We start from the raw sequence: 24,728 nt of genomic DNA, 5'->3' as shown, positions 1-24,728 counted from the left end.
CCGCTCTTCTCCACACTTTGTTCAGCATTAGCATATGTACGAAGAAATTCGGCAAAAGCCCCATCTTGCTTCAGCAGCTCCTGATAGGAGCCCGTCTCGGAGATTTCTCCATCAGTCATTACCAGAATTGTATCCATTTGAGGCAGATAGTTGATTGCATGGGTTACCAAAACCCTTGTCTAAATAGCGAAAGAAAAAAAAAAAGTTTTTCTAACATCTCAAGTTAGTAAATACAATGGTTTAACTACTGCTCTTGCTTCTTCAATTGTGTCTATAATACAGCAATAGCTATAGACAGGCACGCAGCATTTTTGAGAAAAAAATACTGTCCTTGTCTTGATTTTTCCATCAAAATTTTGATTTACAGAAACCAAAGCACATTTCTTTATAAAAACCTCAGTGTTTTATAAAAGTCTTCTAAAAATCTCAGAAGTATCCTTTCATTTTTCAGATGTTTGAAACTAAAGTCTGAATATGCAACTTGAAAAACTTGGAATCATTTTAACTCAAAGAAAAACAAATCATTCTCCAGAGACAAGTATCTTATGACATACTTTATTTTTCAGGATTCCTTTTGGTCCAATAACTTTTTCAAAAATATGCTTCCCAACGTGGGCATCAACAGCTGATAAAGGATCGTCAAATAAATAGACATCTGCATTACAATAAACTGCCCGAGCAAGACTGACTCGCTGTTTCTGTCCTCCAGACAAATTCACACCCTGGGGAAACAAGAAAATATGATCCTTTATTTACAGCTGAAAAAGATGTATCTTTCACAAAATGTAGCAAGACAAGTCATAGGTGGTTTATACAAACTAGAGAAATTTCAGCATTGTATGAAACAGATCTCCATCACAAATAATTTCGCTACCACAACAGCATAAGCAATCACAGTCAAAATCCTCTTAGAAGAAAGCATGTCTATTAAGTTCTTGCTGTCAGTGAGGGGCTAGTCAAAAAAAAAACCTGTTTGCTAGTCTGGTAAAACAATTAAGCCAGACTGACCTACGTAACTGTACATTCAGAGGCTACTTTTCTTCTCAGCTGTATGTCTGCAGTGCTACCTCTGGTTTAATAAACAAATTCTGTTCACACTCTACAATTTGCTTGGCTTGCTGACCAGTAAGGAAGATAAAACTATACCCTTCACTGAATCTGGGGCTGGCAGCTAGAACTAGCCAGCGGGCAGAGCACGTAACCCTGCCTTCTGGAGAGCATGGGCTTAGCAGAACACCAAGCAGGTTACATACACATACCCTGCTGGCCACCCACTCCTGCTTCCATAGCAAAGCGCTGCAACATCTATGCAAGTTTCTAAATCCTACACCACACGCACCTTTGCGACCAAGGGCCAGTTTTGGGGTGGTGGTTGTTTTTGTAGTTTATTTTGGGGGGTTGGGGAGGGCTGGGGGGGGCATTTGCTTCTTTTAAATGAAACCGAAGTGTTCAGAAGATTCTTCTCTTCCTGTCTCCATTTTTCTGCTCTATGACCATGGCAATGTAGAGACAATTAAAAACTGTCATTGCAAAGATGCTTTTGCATTTGTAATTGAGGACAGGTTTCCTCCCCTTGAGGCTTAAAGACAAGGAAAACCTACTGTTCAAATTTGCCTCTTATTCTAGAGGATCTCTACTCTGAATGTTTTAAATTCAATACAACTTTAAGATAAAGTAGAATAAAAGGCCGTATGACTTCAAGCAATAGCACTGTTATGATCAAGTGAGTATTTAAATACCTTTTCTCCTATTTCTGTTTTGTCACCCGTAGGAAGAATCTCTATATCAGGTAGCAGTGCACAAGCCTCAATCACACGCTTGTACCGACTCTCATTCATCTCCCTTCCAAAGATAATGTTATCTTCCAGAGTTGCGTTTTGGACCCAGGCTTGCTGAGGAACGTATGCTACTGAGCCCTGTAGAAAAATAAAAGTTCCTTATTCAGTACTTTAGACTGAAAGTCTGAACACAAAGTCAAAGCCCTGCTGTGCTTTGTGAGGCAGGCAGTGCTAAATCACCTCACAAATTGCCTATGGTCATGTAAACTACACAAAGTAGTTCTTAGGCTACTGCCTCCTCCAAAACGTTATTTTTACAATCCTCTTTACAAGTGAATGTAACAAAGTGTGTTGGTGGAAAATAAAGGACTGCAAATAAAATATGATTCCCAACGTAAACTTGAAGTAAACATTTGTTTAGAGAATACGTTTGCACAATTATTGAGTGTCAAAAGTCGTTAGTTCTTTCATATAGTTAGAAATTATGTTCTGCATACAACAATTTAATCTGGAATGCAAGTCTTTAACAAATGCATCCCTGCCAAGAGATTTCTGCAGAAAGCAGGGGAAGCAGTTATTATATAAAACCCACTTCAAAGGAAGAGATTGAGCTACTGCAAAGTATTTTGCTTTGAAGATTAGCCTGCCTTCTCTTTCTGCACAAATCACCAGTGACTCGGATCTCACCTACTTTATTTTTCCAGAACAATTTTAGAGGTGACCAAATGTGCATTCTTTTAAATGCAACATAATTTGTTTTGCTCTTAAAATAATTCTCTTTCCATACATTACAGCAGCAGCAAAATCCAAAACAAGGACTTTTTACTTAGTTATTTACTTACTTCCAAGGTCATTTTTCCTCTGCAAGTTCTATGCAACTCTGACATCTAAGAAAGTACAAAATACAGCAGCAGCTTTTCCCATGTTTGGGTATCTCTCTCCTTGCAATTTTCTGATGTCTAAGAAGGTACAAACCAATACCGCCCTTCCTCAGGCTGGCGTATGTATAATAGAGTCTCCCCACCTCATACCTGGCTGCCAACAAGACTCACCAGAACACTTATCTTTGAGACCTCCGTCATTCTGTCTATTTGGGTAAATCTGAAACCAACAAATTTAGAAGTTGTGTCGAGACTTAGGAGGCAATTACACAGAGTACAGGCTAAGGCATACATGTGGCTTGCCAGGAAACGAGGCTAAAAAACGCATTCATTTGAAAGGCTGTCTCTTCCCCTCTTCACATCACTTGGAAATCTAGAATCCCTCTGGCAATACCCACAAATAGCTGAACAATTCTGGAGACACATCACACCTTGACAACCACGTAGCCTTCCTTTTTGTCCATCTCCCCCAGTAATGCAGACAGCAATGAAGATTTTCCACAGCCAACTTGACCAACAACAGCTACCAAGGAGCCTTCAGGAACAGTGAAATTAATGCTGAAATAAAGTGCACATAATTCAGTCTTGCTCGCTGGCCCATCCCAGTAGTTACACAGCCCATATAAAACTAGATGCTATGTGAACACCCACTGCAAATGGTGACATAGCACAGAAGCTTTAACTGTTTGAAAATGCAAATCTCTCATGCAAAAAGCACCCAGCTCTTCTTATACTTAGGACATAGCATCTTAAAATGCAATTAGTCAAAAGGGAAAGGAAAAAAACCACACTGTGACACAACCTGTCCAGTATTTCTCTCAAATATTCTGTGAACACAAATGTAAATATCAATGGATGCCTCCCAAACAGCATCCCGGCCCAAGAAAGAGCAGCCAAAATTAAGGGGACAGGGCACTTGTAGCTGCATCACCCCAGTTACTTTGTTAGTCATACCACGTGCAAGATTCCTCACTTATTTTCTCCAGCATGGGAATCAAGGATGGCTACAGTTTATCAAAAATAAGATTTTAAAAGGAAAACCCTGAGGACATAGTGAAAACTTGAGGGACGGGGATAATTACAAGGGGCTATTCTAGCTGCATCCTCTAGATGGAGCTCATCCCATCTGCAGGACATAGCAAGAGCTTGACATCTCTGAGGCTTTCTCTCCCCCCGCTACACTCCCCTTTATGCATTCCATACACACAACATACTTTGTGAATTCCTCTAGTTCATTAAGTCCGTGGTTTAAAAAAAAAAAAGATACAGAACAAATGTTATTTGTTATTTAAGGCAACAAACTCTTCTGCATATAGGTTTTATAATTCAAAGTCGTTTATGATGCAGCAAGTTTATGGAGCAGAATGAAGGGTACCAATTCTTACCTGTTCAGTGAAGGAGGATCATTTTTGGACCAGCTGAACGTTGCATTCTTTACAACAATGCTTCCTTCAGCTGACAAATAGAGAATTCATATTTATAAAAGTGCGAATGCAAGCAGCTAAATTGTATGCTCTGGATCTTGCCACAGAAGTCAATCTAAGCACACACAGGCAGAGATATACAGCTACTTTTCCAGCAGAACAAACCCCCCACTGCTTACCAAAAGTTTCTGTTCTGCTTTTACTGAATTATCAAGACAGCAGAGGTTCTGAGGTTACACTTACTCAGTACCCAGGAGGTTACTGTCAACTATACAAAGATCCTGACTTACTCAGTTGCATCCTCCTTTATCCAGAAACTCCACTACTGCACTGCAAACTCAGTTCAAGAAACTAGCAGCTTCAATCTGACTCGTGCTTCAGTGGAAGCATCAGCTAAACTGAGAATTCCGTGTGCAAAGCCAAGTTACTACAAGAACAATAGGGGAAAATAAATCTACTAACTAACACATAAAATAACTTGGACCAAAAATACTGTTCAGTGAAATGCCGCATGGTACCGGCATCTGTAGATTTTTACAGCCACAACTCAAAATATACCACTCCAGTTCAACCAAGTATGCAATAAATACTTAGCCTAGGTAAATATTTACATTAGTATGCAAGTACAACCCATTATGGACAAGAAAAAAAAAAAAAAACAAAAAAACCCCCACACTAAAGATGTGAGCAATGTATTCATGGTTATCAGCTGAGAAATAGGGGAAGATATTGCCAAAAGGAAGATTGAGAGAAAAAAAAAAAAATACTGCAGATGACTGCTTACCGGAAAGCCAAGTGACTAAAATGATACAGAGCTCAGCTAACCACGACAGGGAGTGATGGGGATTTCACTATCTTTGTAAAAAGGAAGTAAGAAAATTCATTTAGAAATGACTGACGTAGTTAAAGTCAATTTTTGTTTTGCAAGAAAAATCTGCCTTCATGCTTATCTATCTCCTAAACGGCTCTATATAAGCGGACCAGCAACACTGGATACAGTGTGAGTGAGCTCTTCGCACAAAACAGAAAGTACAGACATTTAGCAGAACTGGGACTTCTCCGTTCTCCTTCAAGGGTGCTGAAGTATTACATGATTGTTCTTCTCCAAAATGCTGGGGTTTGGCACAGCATTAATCATCGTTAACTGTCTACACATTTCAAATGGCTACACTTGCAACAGTCTAACAAGTACTTTTCAAAATGACCATCCGTGTCTGGATGCAGCCATTCTGTGGTTTGGACACAGGAGCTCAGGAGAGGAAAGAAACTACCGGAGATGGTAGTAGAAACTTTATGTTACATTTCCATTTTACAAACTCCCTTTCTCTACTTTCTGGCTAAAATTTATCAGTGAAATCCACCAAAATGCAGTAGATTTGTTACATAAAGCAAAAGAGATGCTGCAAAGCCACCCAAAACCTAGATGCACTGATTTTCAACAGGAAAAGAAACTCACCCTCTGTGATGGGACCCCTGATTATGCTGTCTGGATCTAACTCTTCATGAGACAGGAACACCCTAAGGCGCTTCAAGGAGACACTGGCCTGCATGGAAAAGGGATGCAAAACTATCTTATACTCTGCTCATTACATTTAAGAGCTTGTTGTTTTGCATCACATGTACATTACATCATTATTATGCACTCCTAAATCCCTCCTTAAACCCATTGCATAGTTTCTTGGATATCCATCAAACTCGGACTTCCTAAACCATTAGAAATACCGGTATTCCAGGAACACCCATCCACCATTAACTGGGACTGATAATTTTGCTTGCATAGCACTTAACACTCAGGAAATGCAAAGCTCCCTTTCTGGGGTGGCTGAATTTCACCAGTGGACATTCTCTAAGCACAGGAACGTAATCTTTCCACCCAGTGGCTACTTGTACACAGAAACACCTGTTAATGACTGAAGTCTTACTTCTACTATGCTGCTGATAACCATAGGAAGCATGTTCAATGGGAACCTGAGGATGTTGAACAATGCTAGGGAAACAAATGCCTTCTGAGCATCCAAGATGTTGTTCTTGTCTATTGTGACATACACAGCAAACGTCGACAAGGCAACCTGAAACAAAGTGTAATGGTTACAGTTAGGGTAGCATTTTTAAAAGCCATTAACTCAGGAGTCTGACAACTGGAATCAGAGTTCTACAAATGCAAGAGCAACGTGCTGGTAGCTTTCTTGTTCCTGGTAAGCTTTTTGCAAAGCAAACATTTGATTTAAATCCATTGTTGTAAAAAGAAGTTGATGGCTCCTCTCGGAAAGCTGTCAAGTGCTCACTTTTTTTCACATAGCAAGAGTGAAAGCACAAATGTCCCAGGCTTATTTGTGGTCACACTGCAGGAGAAGGGAAGGAGATAAATGATCACAAGTGTTTCTTGCCGCTCTTTCTCAGTTTTAAGACATTGCGCACACAGTACCAGACACTGGATCGGTAACATATATAGACAGAAAAGTTAGAAATACATCAATGTTATCCCACTGTATATTTTGTAGAGACTACCACAACCCTAGATTTCCAAGTACAGCCCACTTTATCATGGACAGATTGTTTTGCAAGAAACTTGAAATGTTACTGCATTACAAAGATGAAGCCTTACAGTACCTAAACAGTTCACAACAGAAAATCTTAAGATCCATACTCAGCAAGAAAAATGACAGTGAACCATTGTTCTCATAAATCATAAGGTATAAAAAAAATTAAAAATCCATATACTTGTCTACATTTTTTTAAATGTGTTGATTATGTTATAGCAAAATTAAAGTAAACCAAGTAAAACCAAATGTTCACTTTCAGATTGCTTCCCTTCAGTGTTTTCTTCCATGGTAACAACACTCATACCTCAGTATATCACAAGATCCAGCAACTCTTTCAATACTCTTTCCCACAGACTATCACTTAAAACAAGAAATCAAGGTAGGCTAACCTTTGGCATTCCCCCTCCCACAAGACTTGAAACAATTAGCTCAAATGCCCAAGGAACAGTCTCATCTAAGCACAGCATCTATTGAAGACATCAGTACTTCTGTTAAAAAAATCTGACTGCTGTACAGATGGGATCGTTCTTCATACAGCAGCTGACTCAGCTGTGCCTGGTACAGTGGCTTGTTTGTACAATCCTTAGTTTGGACAACCATACCCCAGGGAGAAAGCCCTCCCACAGAGATCAAAAACAAGACAGGGTCCAAAGAATAACCTCACAAGCAGCATGTCTGCACTCTTGTGTTACCAGCAATTAGTCTGAAATACGCCCTTATCAGCACACATAGCAGTAGGGGAGGTACTGCAAAATGAATAGTTTCCTGACACCATTATTAAACAATGTTTTAAAGAGCCCTGGCCATGGAAACAGAATAAAGAGTAGAAGAAACACAATTTTGCATGTCAAAAGTGCTTTCAAGTAAGCACTTGCAATAATTCTTTTATCAGAAGTACAGAAGAACAAAAATACGAGAAACAGGATGTTAAACAGCAGCCTTACACTTTGAGGCAGAATCGGTACAGCCCAGTGGCAAACGCCCTAAGGTGTAGGACCATTGCCACACATTTACAACATACGCTGAAACACAGCTACTCCTTAGGGGAATTTGTCTTAGACTCCACAGAACAGCATTAAGGAGTCCACCTGCAGAGTTTTATTTAGAAGCTTAATTTAATAATGTATTTATATTAAAACCAAATCTCAGACTTCTTTTAGAAAAGCATTCACTTAAGAATGCAGCTGATGTTTCCTACCCAGGGCACTGCTGCTTCTGCCTTTCATCATGCCCAAAACATAATGTAAACACTAAAAATGTTTGTGGGGAAGGAATATGAGACTGGAAAGTACACTTTAACACCTTCAACTGGAACAGCACATATTTTATCCTAATGTAGTCATGGCTTTTATTTGCTTCTGCAGAGAAGAGCAATGGCCCCTTGTTCTGATAGGGTCTGAAGCAATTTTGATGTGATCTCACCTTTCTCTCTCTTTTATTAGTTTAAATGTAAGCTAACCACAAACACAGTGGGGATGTTTCACATATCAAAAAAAAAAATTTTTAAATAGAAATTTAAAGCAATCCCAGGGTACGCAATGGCTTTACCTCTCCACATTGTTCCTTAAACAGATTCTGTTATAGAACCCAGGCCAGAGGTACACCTGGTGCACAATATCCCATTCGACCAACGACTCTTATCCAAGAACCTGCTGCTCTCAGAAAGATGCTGAAATAAGGAAATTTTTATTCTGTCAGCCACAGCTAGCACCCAGAGGGTACTTGTGCACATTAGTAAACTCTGACAGTACATTTAATCTTACGCTCCTCGAGTACACTACCAAAAATAGAGATGAACAGAGGAGGTTTTTAAGTAATTGGGCCGTTAACTTCTAGAATACGTCTAAACTTGTACATCACTAAGTTTCAAAGAAAACAGTAGTGCCTTTGCATAGAGAAGTAGAGACATAAATGTTCAATTTCCCACCACTGTGGAGAGCATTCTGACTTCCACTCAAAAAAACCCAAAACAAGTTCTCAAGTGTTCCTTAGAAAAACATGGTCCCAAAGTGGAGAGCAGACTTCTCGATTTGTTTCACTTACCAAAAAAGGAGCACAAACCCAAGTGAAGGTTGCCATTGCAGCAAGGTAAGCAGATTTTTTTAGGACTTTGAGTTCTTTCTGTCTGATCTCTAATACCTTCTCTCTGAAGGCTAATTCCCAAGCATAAAGTTTCAGAACTTTAATCCCATTGAGAATTTCATTCATCAGCTTAATTCTGTTGTCTTTGCTCTTCATTTGAGCTACCTAAAAACAACATTGCAAAAAAATAATTAGCAGAGCACAATACTTGGCAGACCCACAAAGTTCTGAGCTTTGTATTTTGCAATGGCAAAATTTACCTCATTATCATCAAAAGCTTACTAGCTTCCCAAGCAGGAAATCTGAGATGCTATCTGAACAAACAAATATGCAGAATTAAGATGTTTTAAACCAATTAAAAGAATGCTTCATACAAGTAAAAATCCAAACCAAGATCAAAACAACCGTGGCACTGGTTTAAGTGGGATTAACCCTGCATCAGGGAGCCCTGGTTCCTCCTACGTACAATAAGCCACTATAGTCAAGCTTCAGTGATGGGTAGTTTGCACCTAACCTGAGATCAAATTCGGTTTTGCTTCATTTTCATCACTATCAATGGCTTTCTGATGGTGCACTAAGGCAAAAAGCTTTCTGTTCAGCCATAACAAGAAAGTCCATTCTTCAGAAGTTTCCATCTTCATAAAATATTTTAATGAGGGCAATGCAAAGCTGAGTTCTGACTCGGCACTAGGCAGAGTTAGTAGACTACACCAGGACACCTATCCCAGACAGCTGTTACCAGTGGCAGTGTGGCTGTGACAGGCTATATATCCCTACTTCCCCCATGTAGGAAACAAATGCTGTGGTATATTTTGATGAACGTCTGAGCGCTGAAAGGTTTCATTTAAATGAAACCTTTATTTATTTAAATACATCAGTCTCCTCTGACATTTGGCAAATTCAGTTAGTAGCAAAGCCCGTACCAGAAAGCACATGGTGAGGCTGGTGGAAGTAGTTTTTGCAAGAGAAAACATGCAAGTTTGAGTCTACATTTACGTATGTGCACTCTCTGTAACAAACTGATCCCCTTTATTTAAAGTCAACTAGGGATCAAGAACAGCCAACAACTAAGACTTCTTCCTCCTCACCCTTCCAAAAAAAAAAAAGAAAAAAAAAAACCACCACACACAACCAACCTTCCCCCCCACCAAGAACAAACCACATACCCCCTCACCCCCAATCACTGGAACCACCATCCTGGAAATGTATTTCACTCATTAAGGTTCATTAGACAGACAGTAGTTTATGTTTGCACTTTAGTTCTTAGGCAAGTTAAAAACTAAACTAATTCCAATCCAATCATCAGGCATTTCATAAAGCTGGCTAACCTGCTACCTTGGTCTTAACTACTGCAAAATTTTTAGACCACTATGTACAGATACACTGTAAGGCTGAAAAATACATGAGTTTGTTTATTCTGCATACACAACACCTCTGACCTTTCTTTCCCTTTCCTTTTTTAAGGGATAAATAGAAGGGGGGAGAAAAATTTAGAAGGACAAACCTCAGGAACAAGTCAAAGAACAGAACACATTTCTTAAAAGCACTCTCTCACATACACAGAGGTTCTAACCTGATAGGTTTTTGTCTTCATTGCCATCACAGCATTTATCGGAACCAGAAGGATCATGACAGCCACACCTGCCAGCACTGAAGGACCTAAATTCTGAAAAGTACTTGATTATAAACATTACATAATATATATAAAAATTATTCAAATTCATTTTTTTAAATCTTGGGTCAAACCACTGTATGTGCTACAGAAAAGCATTCTGAAACAGGTTTTCAACATCATCTTCTCTTTTCAAGAACAGCTTGGGGGAAGAAGAGGAGGATCAAGTAGGGGCTTGGGTTGATATTTATGTGCTTTGATTTTTGAAACAAACATACATATATATAGCCCCCATACAGAGAGGTGTGTATATATACACACACATCTATCTATCTCTATACACACAGAGATCTTTTAATGTTTTCCAGTTTTTGCTGGTTTGTCTGTTCTTCTGAAGTAGACACCCACACAGGGAGTAACAGACTTCTTGGGGAATTTCATTACCTTTCTGATTGACAGCGAGAACCAGGAAGAGTCACACTGGTGACTGTCTGGACTAGAAATAGCAAACGCCTCATATGGTGACTCTTAGACTGCAGCACCAACAACACTCTTCTTTAAATCAAGTGACAAATGAGATACTATAGGTGCTGCTGTCCCCCAAAGAATAGTAGCTCCCATCTGTATCCTCCCCACAGGCTCTCAGATGTGCAAACTAAGCACCTCCTGCCTTCCTTCTTGACAGTGACAGAAGCAGCTCTGAATGGCTTCTAAACAAACAGCATTTTCTCCACACTGCTGTAAACCCTCCAGTGGTCTGAACAACAGCTGTCTATAGTCATGACCATAGGAAGCAGCACACTTCCAAAGTCAAAACAGGAAACAACACACAATACTCACCTGCCACAGTAAGTATAGTGCTAATATCACCTGGAGAGGTGCAGACCAAATCATGTTTATATAGGTAGCCAAGTCCATGAATCTCTGAGCATCCACAGACATTAGATTCACAATCTCACCCACAGTAGAAGTCTTCCTAGCAGAATTTGTGATAACAAGTGCCTAGGTGCAGATTAAAAATGAAAAACAATTAAGGCAACATGAAGGAAGACTAACTGATCTGTATTTTCTCCACAGAATTCAATTGCTTCACAGAGCTTCGTTTTTAAAACTACAAGCAATCCTCCCCCTGCTTCATATTCCGTTTACCCTGCACATCTTAAAAAATACAAATTGTATAGTTTGAAGCAAGGAGTTGGGTTTAAACTATTAGAGAATTAAAGACAACAAGCAGTCTTTGGGTTTAGGGTCAGTTGGTGCTTTTATTGCTTGGGGGGGTATTGCTCTTTTGTTGTTTTGTTTTTTAGTGTAAGAAGTGGAATCTTCACTTCTGGTCACACATTTTTCTCACACAGAGCAATCAGTCCGCAGCTTTAAAATGTTCCAGCTTATTCCAAGATGAGGTGGTAGTGCTGCTAAGTCCCAAATGAAGCTGTAAATGTAGACACATCTTAATTTCTGCACAAACTGAAGCAGTTTCAAACCCAGCAGTTTCAAAAGTCTAAACAAGACAAGGTTTCTTGTTTGGCAGTGGGAAGAAGGTGCCTGAACTTTAACTAGCAAATTAGAAAATTGCTCTATGTTAAAAGGCTGTTGTTTATAAATTAGATACTCTCTTATTTCTATTAAGAGTTAGGAATCAGCCTACCAGAGTCCCCTAACTACTTTAACTATTCAGACTCAAGCAATGTATTCACACAGCCGCTGAGAAGTTTTGTCATATATTTAAAGAAACACCTACCTTTCGATAAATTACACCAACAATAGCTGTTTTGAGCCTCATTCCAGTTACAAAGCAAATATGAAAATACTGGTGAAGAATCAGTGTCTGAAGACAGGCACAAACAAACAGCAGCCCTGTGTAAAAGTAGCCTTGCCAGTTTGGGGCAGCTTTGTTATTTACAAAGTTGATCAGCAATCTGTGGAGAGAGGAATTGGTTCTCTTAATATATGCAAATAAAAATGAAACATCAAGGTTACAACCTTAGATTATTCTAGACATTATGTGAGTCATGCAAGCACCCAAGGTACCAAACTTAACTTAGAAACTAGAGATCATTTTATACTAGCACACATTACTCCCTCCTACTAACAATGTACTACTACAAAACAAAGTATCACATACCTTGCATGTACAGCATTCTCTTGGAACTACACTAAAAAGTCTCGTATTCCCTCCAGCTAAAATACAACCGCTTACAGTTGTTTTACTTCTCACCTTAAAGCAATACAACTCCTCCTACCCCCTTAGCTCTCTGTTGCTTCACATACTGTGACTTGTAGTCCCACAATCACTACAGGTTAGAATTAAATAAACTCTCTTGCTATTGTTGAATTATGTTCCTGCCTGGCCTTCCTAGTGTTGGAAAGGAACATAAAAAGTCAAACGATTAATGCATGATGTTACAATTTGAAAACCAGTGGACCAAAATCATCTGTGTGCATGGTCTCTAATTTGCATGACAACTCTCCCCCACTAAACCAACTGAAGGCAAGCAGCTTGGCGAGGGAAATACCAGTGTGTTTTAAATTCTGTCCACATATTTTTAATACAATAATAAAGTATATAGGTCTTACTTCAGAATTTCTGGGCCTGCAAACATCAAGAGATCATGTGCAGCTTTGAACAGGAAGCTCATGAGAAAATAGGGTCCAAAGGTTTTATATAGCACCTTGAATAAAGATGCTTCAGAGCTCTTCTGAGATGGTTTTAGAATCAAAGCTTCAGCCTCTTCTGTCACATCACCATTTGAGTCGCTTGATTTTTGCTGCTTTTTGGGCGAATATAACATGTTTAATGGCTGCCTGAAATAAGAGTAGGTATATAATGTAGTCTTTATTCAAGCATAAAGCCAACTGGAAAAAATGCACAGTATACAAATGATATGTATAAGCTCTTTATTGCCCTTAGTAGTTTAACTGGATTTTACTGTCAAACATCTTTTTAATCATACAACCATAGCTAAATGAACTGGCCATTCAGAAATGGTCATTTTTGTAGGGATAGGTAACATTCCCATTGAATCTCTCCTATAAGTCTGCCCTGGGTAATGAGGAATAGGGCCATAACCTGTGTTAAACTTAAAGAGCAAAGGACATCATTATCCTAGAACCCAGTATGCTGAACCTTCATCAAAATCAAGGCCTCACTGTACCACCAGTGTTAAAAGACTGCAGTCAGATTTATGCCAAATCGTTCCCAACGGACTGAACACATTCATTTCATACATCTGGCTTATGCCAAACTACATACTTCCCAACTTCTGAGGACAAGTTCTATGTAAAAATACACTGCATAAGCAAGCAAGCAATTTTCCTTCAATGAAAAGGTAGTTCTACTTGCTGCAGTAACGGATGATGAAAGTAGGATGGAAACTGCAGGCATACAGTCTTTGTAATGAGTCACCTGGCTTAGGTGCCCAGGATCCCTATATAGTCAAAGGAAAGAAATAAGCTTCTCTCTTCTACACTCTGAACTGCCCATCTGAAGCTTCACTAACTATAGAGCAAGCCCAAGCTCCTAAATTTCGTGACTAAAGTTTGACTGTGTGAAAATATTTCCTCCACAGGGAAAAACCACACATCAAATGTAACAATAACCAGCTTTGGATCATGAAAGACTAAGGGCAACTTGATGCAGCTCTTCATAAAGACAACATGCAACAGCCTACTTGGTTCCTGCTTTGCATGCACTTAAGGACAGATACAGAGCTGCCAGCTAGGCCTTACAAAAGCAGTCTTGGTAACATATGACGAACACCTCTAAGTAGAGGCTGAGTAACTTGAGTTTTTGAACCTCCACATCTTGGAAGAACTGACAGCTGGGGTAACTGAACTTACCTCTTGGTCTTTGCCCACTCTTTTGCCCAGTTTCGAGCCAAACCTGGCACTATCTCCTCTGATTTGTCCTCTTTATTTAATGACCACAAATCCTTGGCTTCCAAAGGTCTCCGATAACCCTGAACCATCAACCTGTATTAGAAAGAATCAGCACTATATATTTAAGAACACTAGAGAGGGGGGTGTGTGTGTGTGTACACACACCCCCCTTCTGCCTTTACTGTGAGAATTAGACACCAAAACATCTAAGCATCCAGGATATGCCACTGAATTCAAATTTCAGGTAAAATAAAAGAAAGGGTGAAGTGATCTCATTTGAAAATCAGACAGGCAATTAATATTCCCATGCCTCTTTATTAGCCTTTAATTTTACAAAGCAATTCCTTTCATCTAGCTTTCTGTTGGAACTCTAAGTACCAACCACAACTATACACCAATATTATTTCACATGTTTCTGTGTTTTAACTCACAAGAACATGTGTTGTGATCAAATTATACAGCATAACTAAAGCTAAGTTAATGAAAAAAATAACCTGTTGGACAAAAAGAGCTAATAGTTTTGAATGTCTTAGCTTCTAAATACAGCAGACTATTTCTACTTTCTTACATTTCCCAAAGAAAATGCTTTTATTATCTTCTTTCAGCAAACATACTAAATATATACTGGCAAAATTTAAAATTACAAAGACCCCACAAAGGAAGTAAAAAAGATTAATAAAACGGGGGGGGAATCAAGTTAATCTACAAAACAAGCAACCAAAACAACCAAAGTTATTATTGCATGATTATTGCTAATTAACTCTGAAAGCAGGATTCTAAAATGCCATCTAACTCGAACTGGTGTTTATGCATCATCTTGATCTTACCCAGTGATCCACCAGAATGTGATTCTGGAGAGGAAAGAAGCACTGAACTCTGGACATGGATTCTAAAGGAGAGAAAAAGAAATCAATCCACACACGAAGTGACTGATACAGGGCCAAAAGAAATAAATCAAGTAGAACAGATGCTTTTGAAATTCCTTTTGTTTATAGTATTTTTTTTCACATTGCTAAACTTGTAATTTATGCTGTTGAGAGCTTGTTCAGAAAACACAGGCACAGCTTCAGGGCTGTCAGCAGACCAGCCCACTGGGACACAGTAATAGCAGTGCTCCATATCAGCAACGCATCAAATAGTTGAGGGAATTTTATAAGACAGTGCAGGCCAGACAATCTCTCAAAATGTCACGATCAGTGCCTACCTATATATAATGCAAGGTATGCTACTATATGAGAGCATAAATATGTTGATTGGGTAGAGTTAGTCATAAACTAATTCAGTTCTACTGTTCTAGCAGTTAAATGCTAGGGAAAAAACCCAAACATGCACAAATGGAAAAAAATTGGTAAACTACATAAAAGCATCCCAAAACAGCCCTTAAAAACCCTGCATCTTATTCATCAATAAGCTAAGGAAACTTAGTATCCATAAAGGTACACAGCTAGCCCCTGTGCTACATCCAGCACAACAGCTGCCTGTTTTACCTACTCTTCTGGTTAACATCCTCTCCTAATCTGGTTGGATTAAAACAGCAGCAAGGAAGGCTGGAAGAATTTCACGACTTCTACTTCAGCAAACAGAGGGAATACTTTCAACTTCAACAAAATTTCAAAATATTCTCAACTTTGCATAAAATGCTGTATATTAGTTTTTCCTTTATACTTTTACTTGCAGGTGGAAATGAGAGTCAACTAGATCTTGTGCTACCAAAACCTGGACTTAATTTGCACAAAGCATTAAAACATATTGGATTACTGTTAAAATAATACTATTTTTGATAAAATTAAATAGTTATGACACAAAGAACTATTAATTCTACTGACATTCATGCCAGATCGAATGAAGACAAGTTGCAACAAGTCTGGACTTGTGCAATGTAAGTAAAAACAAGAGACAACACACATTGCTTGACTTATATATACATCAGCATCTCAGAAATTTCATTGCAGTTTTTTGGCTTAAATAAACATACAGCAAGATTTTACTCAAGATTTACAAACATTTCTGGTTTGGAAATGCTTGGCAGAAGGGAATAAAGCAGAATTTAACACTGACTAACATGACTTGCTTTGTTCTCTTCCCCATCATAATATTCAACAAACACACCACTCATTAAAAAAAAAAGGTTAAAATTTGAAGTCTGCTCCGTTTCCTAGAGACACTCCTAGAAATACTCAGAACACAGAAACAAACCACTGTGGTCTGGAAGCACCTTGTAATTATTGTAACCACGATCAAAGCAGAAAAGAAGTTTTCCATAAATCTACAGTATCCTGTCAAATACACTTCACTCCTGAATGAGATGAAAAGAACCCAAAGACGAAGAGGATCCAAAAAACTCAGCAGTATGCTCTTCCCTCCAGGCATATACATGCAGACTGTCTGCCAGTGGTAATGCAGAGCACCCCTGGCACACTGGATACTGACGGAGAAGCTAACTTGTGGAATTCAGTAAGTGCAACTGGTTACAGACCTCTTCCACAGTAAGAAAGGCAGCATTTATTTCTCCCCTCATACATTTCACACCTTCCTTCATCAGTCAGTGCCACCTAACATCCATAAAACCAGAATTACGCCCTATGAAAAAAAATATAGAACTGAGGTTTCTAAACTTGGCACATCTAAACTCCAGGCAGTGACACGTGTCACTCCACCGTGACTCAGAAGGTCTAACCTGGGGCTAAGCAAGCAGTATAATGATCCAGCATCCCTTAGGTCATTTAGATCCATGCCACATAGCTAGCACATATAATGAAGAACACATGCAAAATTATCATGTCTACAAAAAATTAAGTTTCTACATCCAGACCACCCTCTAACGTTAACTGATCTTGCAGTTGAGCTGGTTAAATTTTTGCTTGGCACTAAGAGAGGCAAATATGCAAATCAAACACATCTATCCAGATTCACAAGTTTTCCAGGTGTAGATTCTTCCCCACCTTCAATAGCAACGGAATACACATCCTTATGAGTGTCATGGTTTAGCCCCAGCTGGCAACTAAGCCTCACGCAGCCGCTCACTCACTCCCCCACGGTGGGACAGGGGAGAGAACCGGAAGAGTAAAAGTGAGGAAACTCATGGTTTGAGATAAAGACAGTTTAATAGGTAAAGCAAAAGCCGCACACGCAAGCAAAGCAAGACAAAGAATTCATTCACTACTCCCCATGGGCAGGCAGGTGTTCAGCCATCTCCAGGGAAGCCGGGCTCCGTCACACGTAATGGTTTCTTGGGAAGACAGATGCCATAACTCCGAACGTCCCTCCACACCTTCCTTCTTCTTTGTCCCAGCTTTATATACTGAGCATGATGTTATATGGTAGGGAATATCTCTTTGGCCAGCCTGGGTCAGCTGTCCCAGCTGTGTCCCCTCCCAGCTTCCCGTGCACCCCCAGCCTGCTCGCTGCAGGCCAGCATGAGAAGCTGGACTATCCTCGACTACTTAGCAACAGCTCAAAACATGAGCACCTTATCAACATTTTCTCATCCCAAATCCAAAACATAGCCTCACGCTAGCTTCTATGAAGAAAATTAACTCTACTCTGGCTGAAACCAGGACAATGAGTTACTGCCTACTGAATGGTATCAGATGAGTAGGAGGATAGCAGTTCAAATCAGTATTTCCCACTGGTTGCCAGAAGCACTACTGAATACATATGACTTAACCTGCAGGAACGCTATTCAGGAATGACTGAAATGGTATTTTTGTTCTTTCTCCTAAATATAGCCCACCCTGCTTTGCATGTTATGGTCTTAATCTTCTGCGTCACCAACTAAAAAGCAGAAAGAACACCCTATGGCAAACAAGTCAACAAGATTTGAATCAGTTGGCAGCTGGAAGACTATGGCCCTATAACTCATTGTACAGAATATTGTACATAAGATACTCAGCATGCAGTATAGAGTGAACACTTACAGGATCGTTTACTGTTTCAGAAAACAAAGGTGGTCGTTCCGGAAAACAGCACAGGAGGAGCTGTACAAATAACAGGATGAAGTAGATACAGAAAGTGACATAACGAAATGCATCCACTTCAGCACCCTACAAAGGAAGGAATAGGAAGGTAATATTCCAATCAGAAGGCTTAAGGAATTTCTTTAAAGCAACACGTTACTATTAAATATAAAACAGCTCCTTACTGTAAATTCTGCAAATTACATAAACATTATACTACCTACCCCAATGCAAATTAAAGTCAATGTCTATTTTGGTAAAGGGAAGCTAAAGAGAAGGGGGAGGAGATAAAATATACCATTTATTTTTAATCAATCACAGCCATAAAAATACAAGCAGGAACTCCTTCTGTACAGAAGTTCACTTTAAGACACAGTTTGTACCAACACAACATGCCCCAATTTGAAGTCAAGATATTCTTTACAGGAGCAAGGCATTTATGCAGTGGGTAGTAGGGAGTTTTCAAAGCAAATTTGTTGATTAGCATGCACACAGAAAATAAGAATTAAAGGAGCAGAATTTAGATTACAGTTTGTTGCGTTGCGCTCAAATTCCAGAGGTTCTTCCATTTTTTACACTGGGACTGATACATAAAGCTTAATCCACAGAAATCAAAGCACATGGACAGATGGACACACACCCATCAGTAAAAATCCCACTTCCAACAGCTGAAATTCAAGAAATAAATGTGATATGCCATCGTCAGGCAGCTCCACAATTACTCTGGTATTTGAGGTGGCCTTACTATAAAGCAGACTGACATAAAAATATTTCACTTGTACACTTTCATTTTGCCTCAGCAGATGAGACCACATTACTATCAAACCAAGTGTTTCAGGAAATCCACTGTAAAATCAACAGGAAGGCAACGTAAACCCCCAGAACAGTTTCATATTGAAGATTATACACTTTTATTGTACTCAAGCAGACACATCCCCTTTCTGGAACAGCTAGCACAATTTTCTTACCAACTGTTGCTACAGTTAAGATCACTATGAATTTCACTATCATTTCAAAACAAAAGCCATTAAAGTCTTGCCTGTTCTGCTTTTATAAGCCAAGGAATGAAGGTACACTGGATGGATCATTAACTGACCTGACTGGCATCATTAACAACCAGCTACTCTATTACTGCAGCAATTGGGATTATTTTCAACTCAATGAGGCTAGCAACCACTTACCATATTTAAGGCATGTATTATTTTGGATCTAAAAACCACTGTGGCACATAACAATGAGATGAGCCAGAAAATCGTCATTACACCTGAAGACTGGACTCCTTTTATTCTTTCATATTGTATTAAAAATGTGGCAAGCAACTGTGAACAAATAAGATAAAAGTATAATTCACAAGCTTCAAGTTTTACAACGTTATACATATACACAAGGTACTATGTTAAAGTGTGCTTATTTAACATTTCAAATCCAGTATCTCCCAGAGATTTTAAGTGTAATTAAAAAATACTTTTAAATAGGAAAGTGGACAAAAAAGGCAAAAGGAATATGTATTACATAGAAAGTAAATGATCACATACACAAAAGTACTATCAAAAGCTGCCAGTCTTTATTTCTTTACATTTCTGGCTTGACATCACAAATCAACATGCAATTATTGTAACAGTATATCCTTTCCAAGTATTTCCTGACTAATTCTTTTTAAAATAAAAATATTTCTTTCCATACAAGCCACAACGCCAAACAACACTGACCAAATATTACTCTATTTCTGTATTTTGTGTGTTTTCAGAGTCCTTTAGGAAGCTGGTACAATTTAGTAATCTTACTTGCCTGCTACAATATGCATTTTCAGTCAGCCTGACAAAAGCTTGACAATTGCATTATTAAATGACCACAAGCTATTTAACAGCTTTTGCATCTGTCAGTATGTTTCAGGGCTGTTTGGTCTTTTTGGTTTGGTGTTTTTTTTTGTTGTTGTTATTACTGTTGGGGTGGTTGTGTCCCATCACATGCCATCCCCCCCTTGAGTATCATGTTTAATCACTACCATTCCAAGTCTGTGATCAATGTAAGGCAACTGACAATAAATGAATAGCAAGGTGTTTTCCTTGAAATGGTGGCTGCAGAGATGCTGGTGTGAAAGTAGATGATACTTGCACATCTAGGTAGAAGGAATTAGCCAGGGACACCTATGTGCCTCATGTGGCATTTAAGACTTTCCACCATGCCAAACGTAACAAAGAAAACATGCACTGAAGAATGTTACATGCAGTTGAGTTTGTACTAAGATAGTTAATAATGCAATGCCTTCAACAGCCTTTTACCAAGTTCAGTGTGATTTGCATTATCTAGGGTTAATCAGTCCTCTCAACTTGACTCCTCCACGCCATGCTCAAGTCAAGCTATACAATGAATGGTAGCTCAAGCCCACCAAAATAAAAGGCAAGACAACTAGCTTTGGCTTGTGTGCTGATATGCAATGCACTGAATATAGCTGGGTTGCGGACGTGTTCTAATTTTTTTATTAGAAGAAAGCAGACATTTCGCAGTATTTCACAGTTCAACTGCAGATTAAGTCTGTATGTAAAGACTGCATCTCAAAGAATTACAACACTGAATACTACTAAGATGCATGGTATTGCTTAAGGTTTTGCATGAACAAAGACCGTAACAGAAGGACTTACCATTGTTATACCCAATACTGTAGGCCTAACAAGAAAAAACGGGGCTCGAAAAATATTTTGACTTCTTTCCCAGAAAGAGTAGAAAAGGTCTGCCCAGCAGACTATCCACAGTATTAAGCCCAAAGCCTGCAATACAAAAGTGTATTTCATACACCAGTTCACACAGATTAGGCAGTGCAATATACATGAACACCAAATGTTATGTGTCAGTACAAGAGGAGTCATAATTTTCTTCACTATGAGGGTGGTGAGGCACTGGGACAGGTCGCCCAGAGAAGTTGTGGATGCCCCATCTTTGGAAGTGTTCAAGGCCAGGTTGGACAGGGCTTTGAGCAACCTAGTCTAGTGGAAGCTGTCCCTGCCTATGACAGCAGGGTTGGAACTAGATGATCTTTAAGGTCCCTTCCAACCCAAACCATTCTATGATCAGATCATCTCTTTTGGGCAATTCTACAACGTGCATAAAAGAACAGTAATTTGGCTTTACCTACTGGATCCCCACTAAAAGAAAAACATTTACTAATTTTTAGTACCATATAATTCAGTGTATTATGAAGCAGAAAGCTGGGGAATCTCACTCCTGAATAACAGATCGCAGAGACAAACACTCTCCAATACACCATGCTATTATAGTCATTCTTAACACTTTTCACTTATTCTACAGGGGGGGAAAGGTAAGAAAACATTAAGTATGGATTTCACAATAGAAGTGGAATAGAACACCTGCAGCAGCTCTAGAAATCTATGCTGTGTAACTTAAGAAGCTGACAGGATAATAATTTTTTTTTTAATTGAAATAAAGGCCTCAAGATTGAGTTGCCTTAAAATAGTCTTATCCAACTCATTTTACAAAGGATTTGCATGCTTTTTTTCCTACATCAGAGTAAATTTCAGAAAGCCTACTGATAAAAGGGCAACGGAAAAACATAAGGCTTGGAAATCAAACAGAAGTCAGTTGCAGCTGAAGTATGCTCACAGGCCAAGATTGATGCTGAACAAAAATAGTGTGCTAAAACATAGCTGAAAATAGATTCAAACTTCCAGATAAGCTTAGTAAGTTCTGATTTTAAAAAGTCACATACCGTTTTGGCTTTGTTGAGGTTTGACATTTGTATGTATCCCCTGTCATGACAACGAAGGTATAGGAAGTACACTGGGAAGCAGACCCACAGGTAAATGCAAGGAATCCAGACCGGGACTGTGTTCTGAAAACATTGTGTGAAGTCTGGATTTTCTGTGTGCCATGTCAAATTCCAATCCTGGGGAGGTAAAATGGATCAAGTTAAAGAAAAATCAAACACAGAACTTCAGTATTTAAAAAAAATTTAGCCACTGCCTTATTCTGTATGTCTTATTGTATATTTATTTCTACTTGTATTAAACTGGCTCCATTCTATAGTGTATCTCATTTTGTTGTACTTTTTGTAGCTCAGAGTTTTAAACTTTCACAAAATGACATTAGCATCACTTTTGTTGGTTATAGATAGCTACCATAGCACATAACTCACTCCAATGTAATACTGGAATCTCCAACAGTATTAATCAAGGATTTTCACATTATCATTGCAGAAAATAACACAACAGTGCTAACTATCTCCTATTATAACCATTGTGCATGTCTGTATCAATACTAAGGTACACTGCATTCCCAAATTTCAGTGTGGAAACGTTATCTGGCACACAGTAAAAGCGAACAGCACAAGACAACATCACTTCACTATTTGTAAGGTCGTCTCACAGCTCCCCAGCTGTCTGCAGCAAACCCCGTTGAGACTTTCTGGTAATTCATAACAACAGGGCATAGAACTAAGTAAAAGGCTTGCCCTTGCAGCCCGTTTCCCACTCAACAAGAGGAAGACGTAAAACAATATAATTCAACGTTTTCCTATTTCTCTCAACACAATTCTCAAAACCAAGATAAATCACCATACAATCAAACCAAAACTGACACAGTAATAAAAATGTGATCACCGTTGCCATTACTGGTAAAGGGACTATTTACAATGGCAGACTATTTAGTAAAATGAACTTTCATGCCATACTTATGATTGGTTTGAGTTAGGGAAATCTCTTGCAGGAAATTCTACCTTAAAATAACTGACTCTGCTGTAAAATTACCACAAGGGACATTTCCTCTCAAGTGCTGTAGGATTTCTGACTCTCCAACAGAATGACGCAATACAGAGAGATCACTGCTGCAGATGGACTGCAGTATTCAACAGCCAAAGCATAGTACACAGGCTTCTGTTTAAAAGCCACACAGCCAAGAGTAGCAGTCTCATGCCCAAATGCTTGTTAACTATAGCGTCATTTTCAGTTGCAAAGCATTTTTTCAGACAGTTGCACAGAATACTAGTAGCACTACTGGGACATAACAGCACTCAGTAATCCTTCTTCTCTAGAAAAGCCTGAGCTGGTCACAGAAATAAGTGCCATTATCCACATTTTATAGGTGAGGAAACAAAACCAAAAGGAGCTGTAGCGCCTGAACCCTCTGTTCCAACATCAAAGCTGGAAACAGATCCCACTGATCAAAATCGCCACACTTTAATCAGTGGAAGATGAGGACAAATAAGGATCAAACAGTTTCAAACACAATTACAGAGAAAGGAAAATAGATCTAAAGAGAAACGGAAGATATAACTTGAAAAATTTTCAACTTGAGGCTAACCAGACCTTTATTTTATCATAAGAGCAGGTTTCCCCTTAAATTTGACCATTCTATACTAAGATGTTTTGTTGTGGGTTTTTTTTGTTGTTGTTGTGGGTTGTTTTTTTTTTTTTTTACAATAACTTCTTTTGAAAATGTAGAAACAAAAATATTTTCCTTCCTCACTTCCCCCTCAATTTCTGTTACAATCTAGGACTTCTTGCTCTGTTAGATACAAGACAGTATGCACAGGACACACAGCTGTTATTTTTCTCCTCTAATTCAACAGCATTCTAAAAATTCTTCTCACTTCATATCGTTTTTATCAGTTAAAAAAAAACCTCCAAACTTAATACAGCCAATTCAAGGAAATTAACACTGGCAGAGCATAAAAATACCCAATGATGTTTTAGTGTATCTGCACAGGGGTCATGCAAGTTGTCCGTGACAAGGCAGCGACTGTGAGACGCTGTGAGCGAGCCACATGCTTATTAAGTTCCCTAACTGCATAACATCATCAGAAATTTCAGCTGAGTCATCCTTACATTTAGCCACCACACAAATGTTTTTGGCTTTCTAAGTCCCAGCTGCTCCACTCCAGCACAACAGCCAAGAAAAAGTCTCATGACTCTGCAGAACAGTTTACAATTCACAAATTAAGATAGTTAATAACTTTACACAAGTAAATTACAGGATGTAATCAGCTTTACACACAAACAAACAAGAGCACTGACATCATTTTACTGATTAAATTTTTCACGATCTACACACTGCTTAAGGAAGTTGCTGTAAAATGAATCAGGCGATTACCAGAAAGGACAGAGCGAGTAATGCACGTCACGGCCACATCTCTAAATAAAAGAAAGAAGTGCTGTATGCATGACTGCTATGCATATTAACTGGAGGATATTCTAAAAATATGTGCAATCTTTCATTTGACTTTCATATTTGCAAATTATCTGAAGGTGTGTCTACATTAAAGGCAAGAGAGTGCAATGTAACGGTACTTCAGGTTTAAGAACAGAAAGTTGGAACATATGGGCAGTTTGGGGCAAGATTACTGCTAGAATTTAACATCTACAGCAACATCAGCGTTTCTTCTTTCACATTTTTCCAGGATTTGATCCAGAGGCTGTTGATATCAATTAGGAATTTGCTTAGCTTAAATACCCTATTCTTGTCTGTAAGAGAGAAATGGCTACACACAGGTGAGGTGCAGAAGCCCCTTCCATTTTACATTCATGTCAGGTGACAAAAGGTGAGGAATGAATCCATGAAGAG

General features: G+C 38.8%; 1 protein-coding gene across 1 annotated transcript in view; it reads right to left on the bottom strand.

The window, feature by feature from the left end:
- The window catches only part of ABCC1 (ATP-binding cassette, sub-family C (CFTR/MRP), member 1), a gene marked incomplete at its 5' end in the record, with an annotated part of 41,276 nt that extends 19,220 nt beyond the window's left edge, over window positions 1-22,056 (bottom strand). Inside the window, 18 exons of the mRNA XM_010281413.1 lie at window positions 5-179; window positions 555-722; window positions 1,740-1,916; window positions 3,091-3,217; window positions 4,045-4,114; window positions 5,540-5,627; window positions 6,006-6,152; window positions 8,670-8,873; window positions 10,282-10,374; window positions 11,161-11,322; window positions 12,062-12,239; window positions 12,898-13,125; window positions 14,161-14,292; window positions 15,027-15,088; window positions 18,117-18,242; window positions 19,337-19,474; window positions 20,798-20,923; window positions 21,880-22,056. Of these exons, the coding sequence (XP_010279715.1) occupies window positions 5-179; window positions 555-722; window positions 1,740-1,916; window positions 3,091-3,217; window positions 4,045-4,114; window positions 5,540-5,627; window positions 6,006-6,152; window positions 8,670-8,873; window positions 10,282-10,374; window positions 11,161-11,322; window positions 12,062-12,239; window positions 12,898-13,125; window positions 14,161-14,292; window positions 15,027-15,088; window positions 18,117-18,242; window positions 19,337-19,474; window positions 20,798-20,923; window positions 21,880-22,056 (2,578 nt within the window). The remainder of the gene's footprint in view (window positions 1-4; window positions 180-554; window positions 723-1,739; window positions 1,917-3,090; window positions 3,218-4,044; window positions 4,115-5,539; window positions 5,628-6,005; window positions 6,153-8,669; window positions 8,874-10,281; window positions 10,375-11,160; window positions 11,323-12,061; window positions 12,240-12,897; window positions 13,126-14,160; window positions 14,293-15,026; window positions 15,089-18,116; window positions 18,243-19,336; window positions 19,475-20,797; window positions 20,924-21,879) is intronic.
- Between the last annotated feature and the right edge of the window lie 2,672 nt (window positions 22,057-24,728).

This window comes from Phaethon lepturus, unplaced genomic scaffold (genome assembly GCF_000687285.1).
Source record: "Phaethon lepturus isolate BGI_N335 unplaced genomic scaffold, ASM68728v1 scaffold6892, whole genome shotgun sequence".
Taxonomy (NCBI): domain Eukaryota; kingdom Metazoa; phylum Chordata; class Aves; order Phaethontiformes; family Phaethontidae; genus Phaethon; species Phaethon lepturus.
The sequence above is the reverse complement of the archived record's forward strand: the minus strand, read 5'-3'. Positions and strand labels throughout refer to the sequence as shown.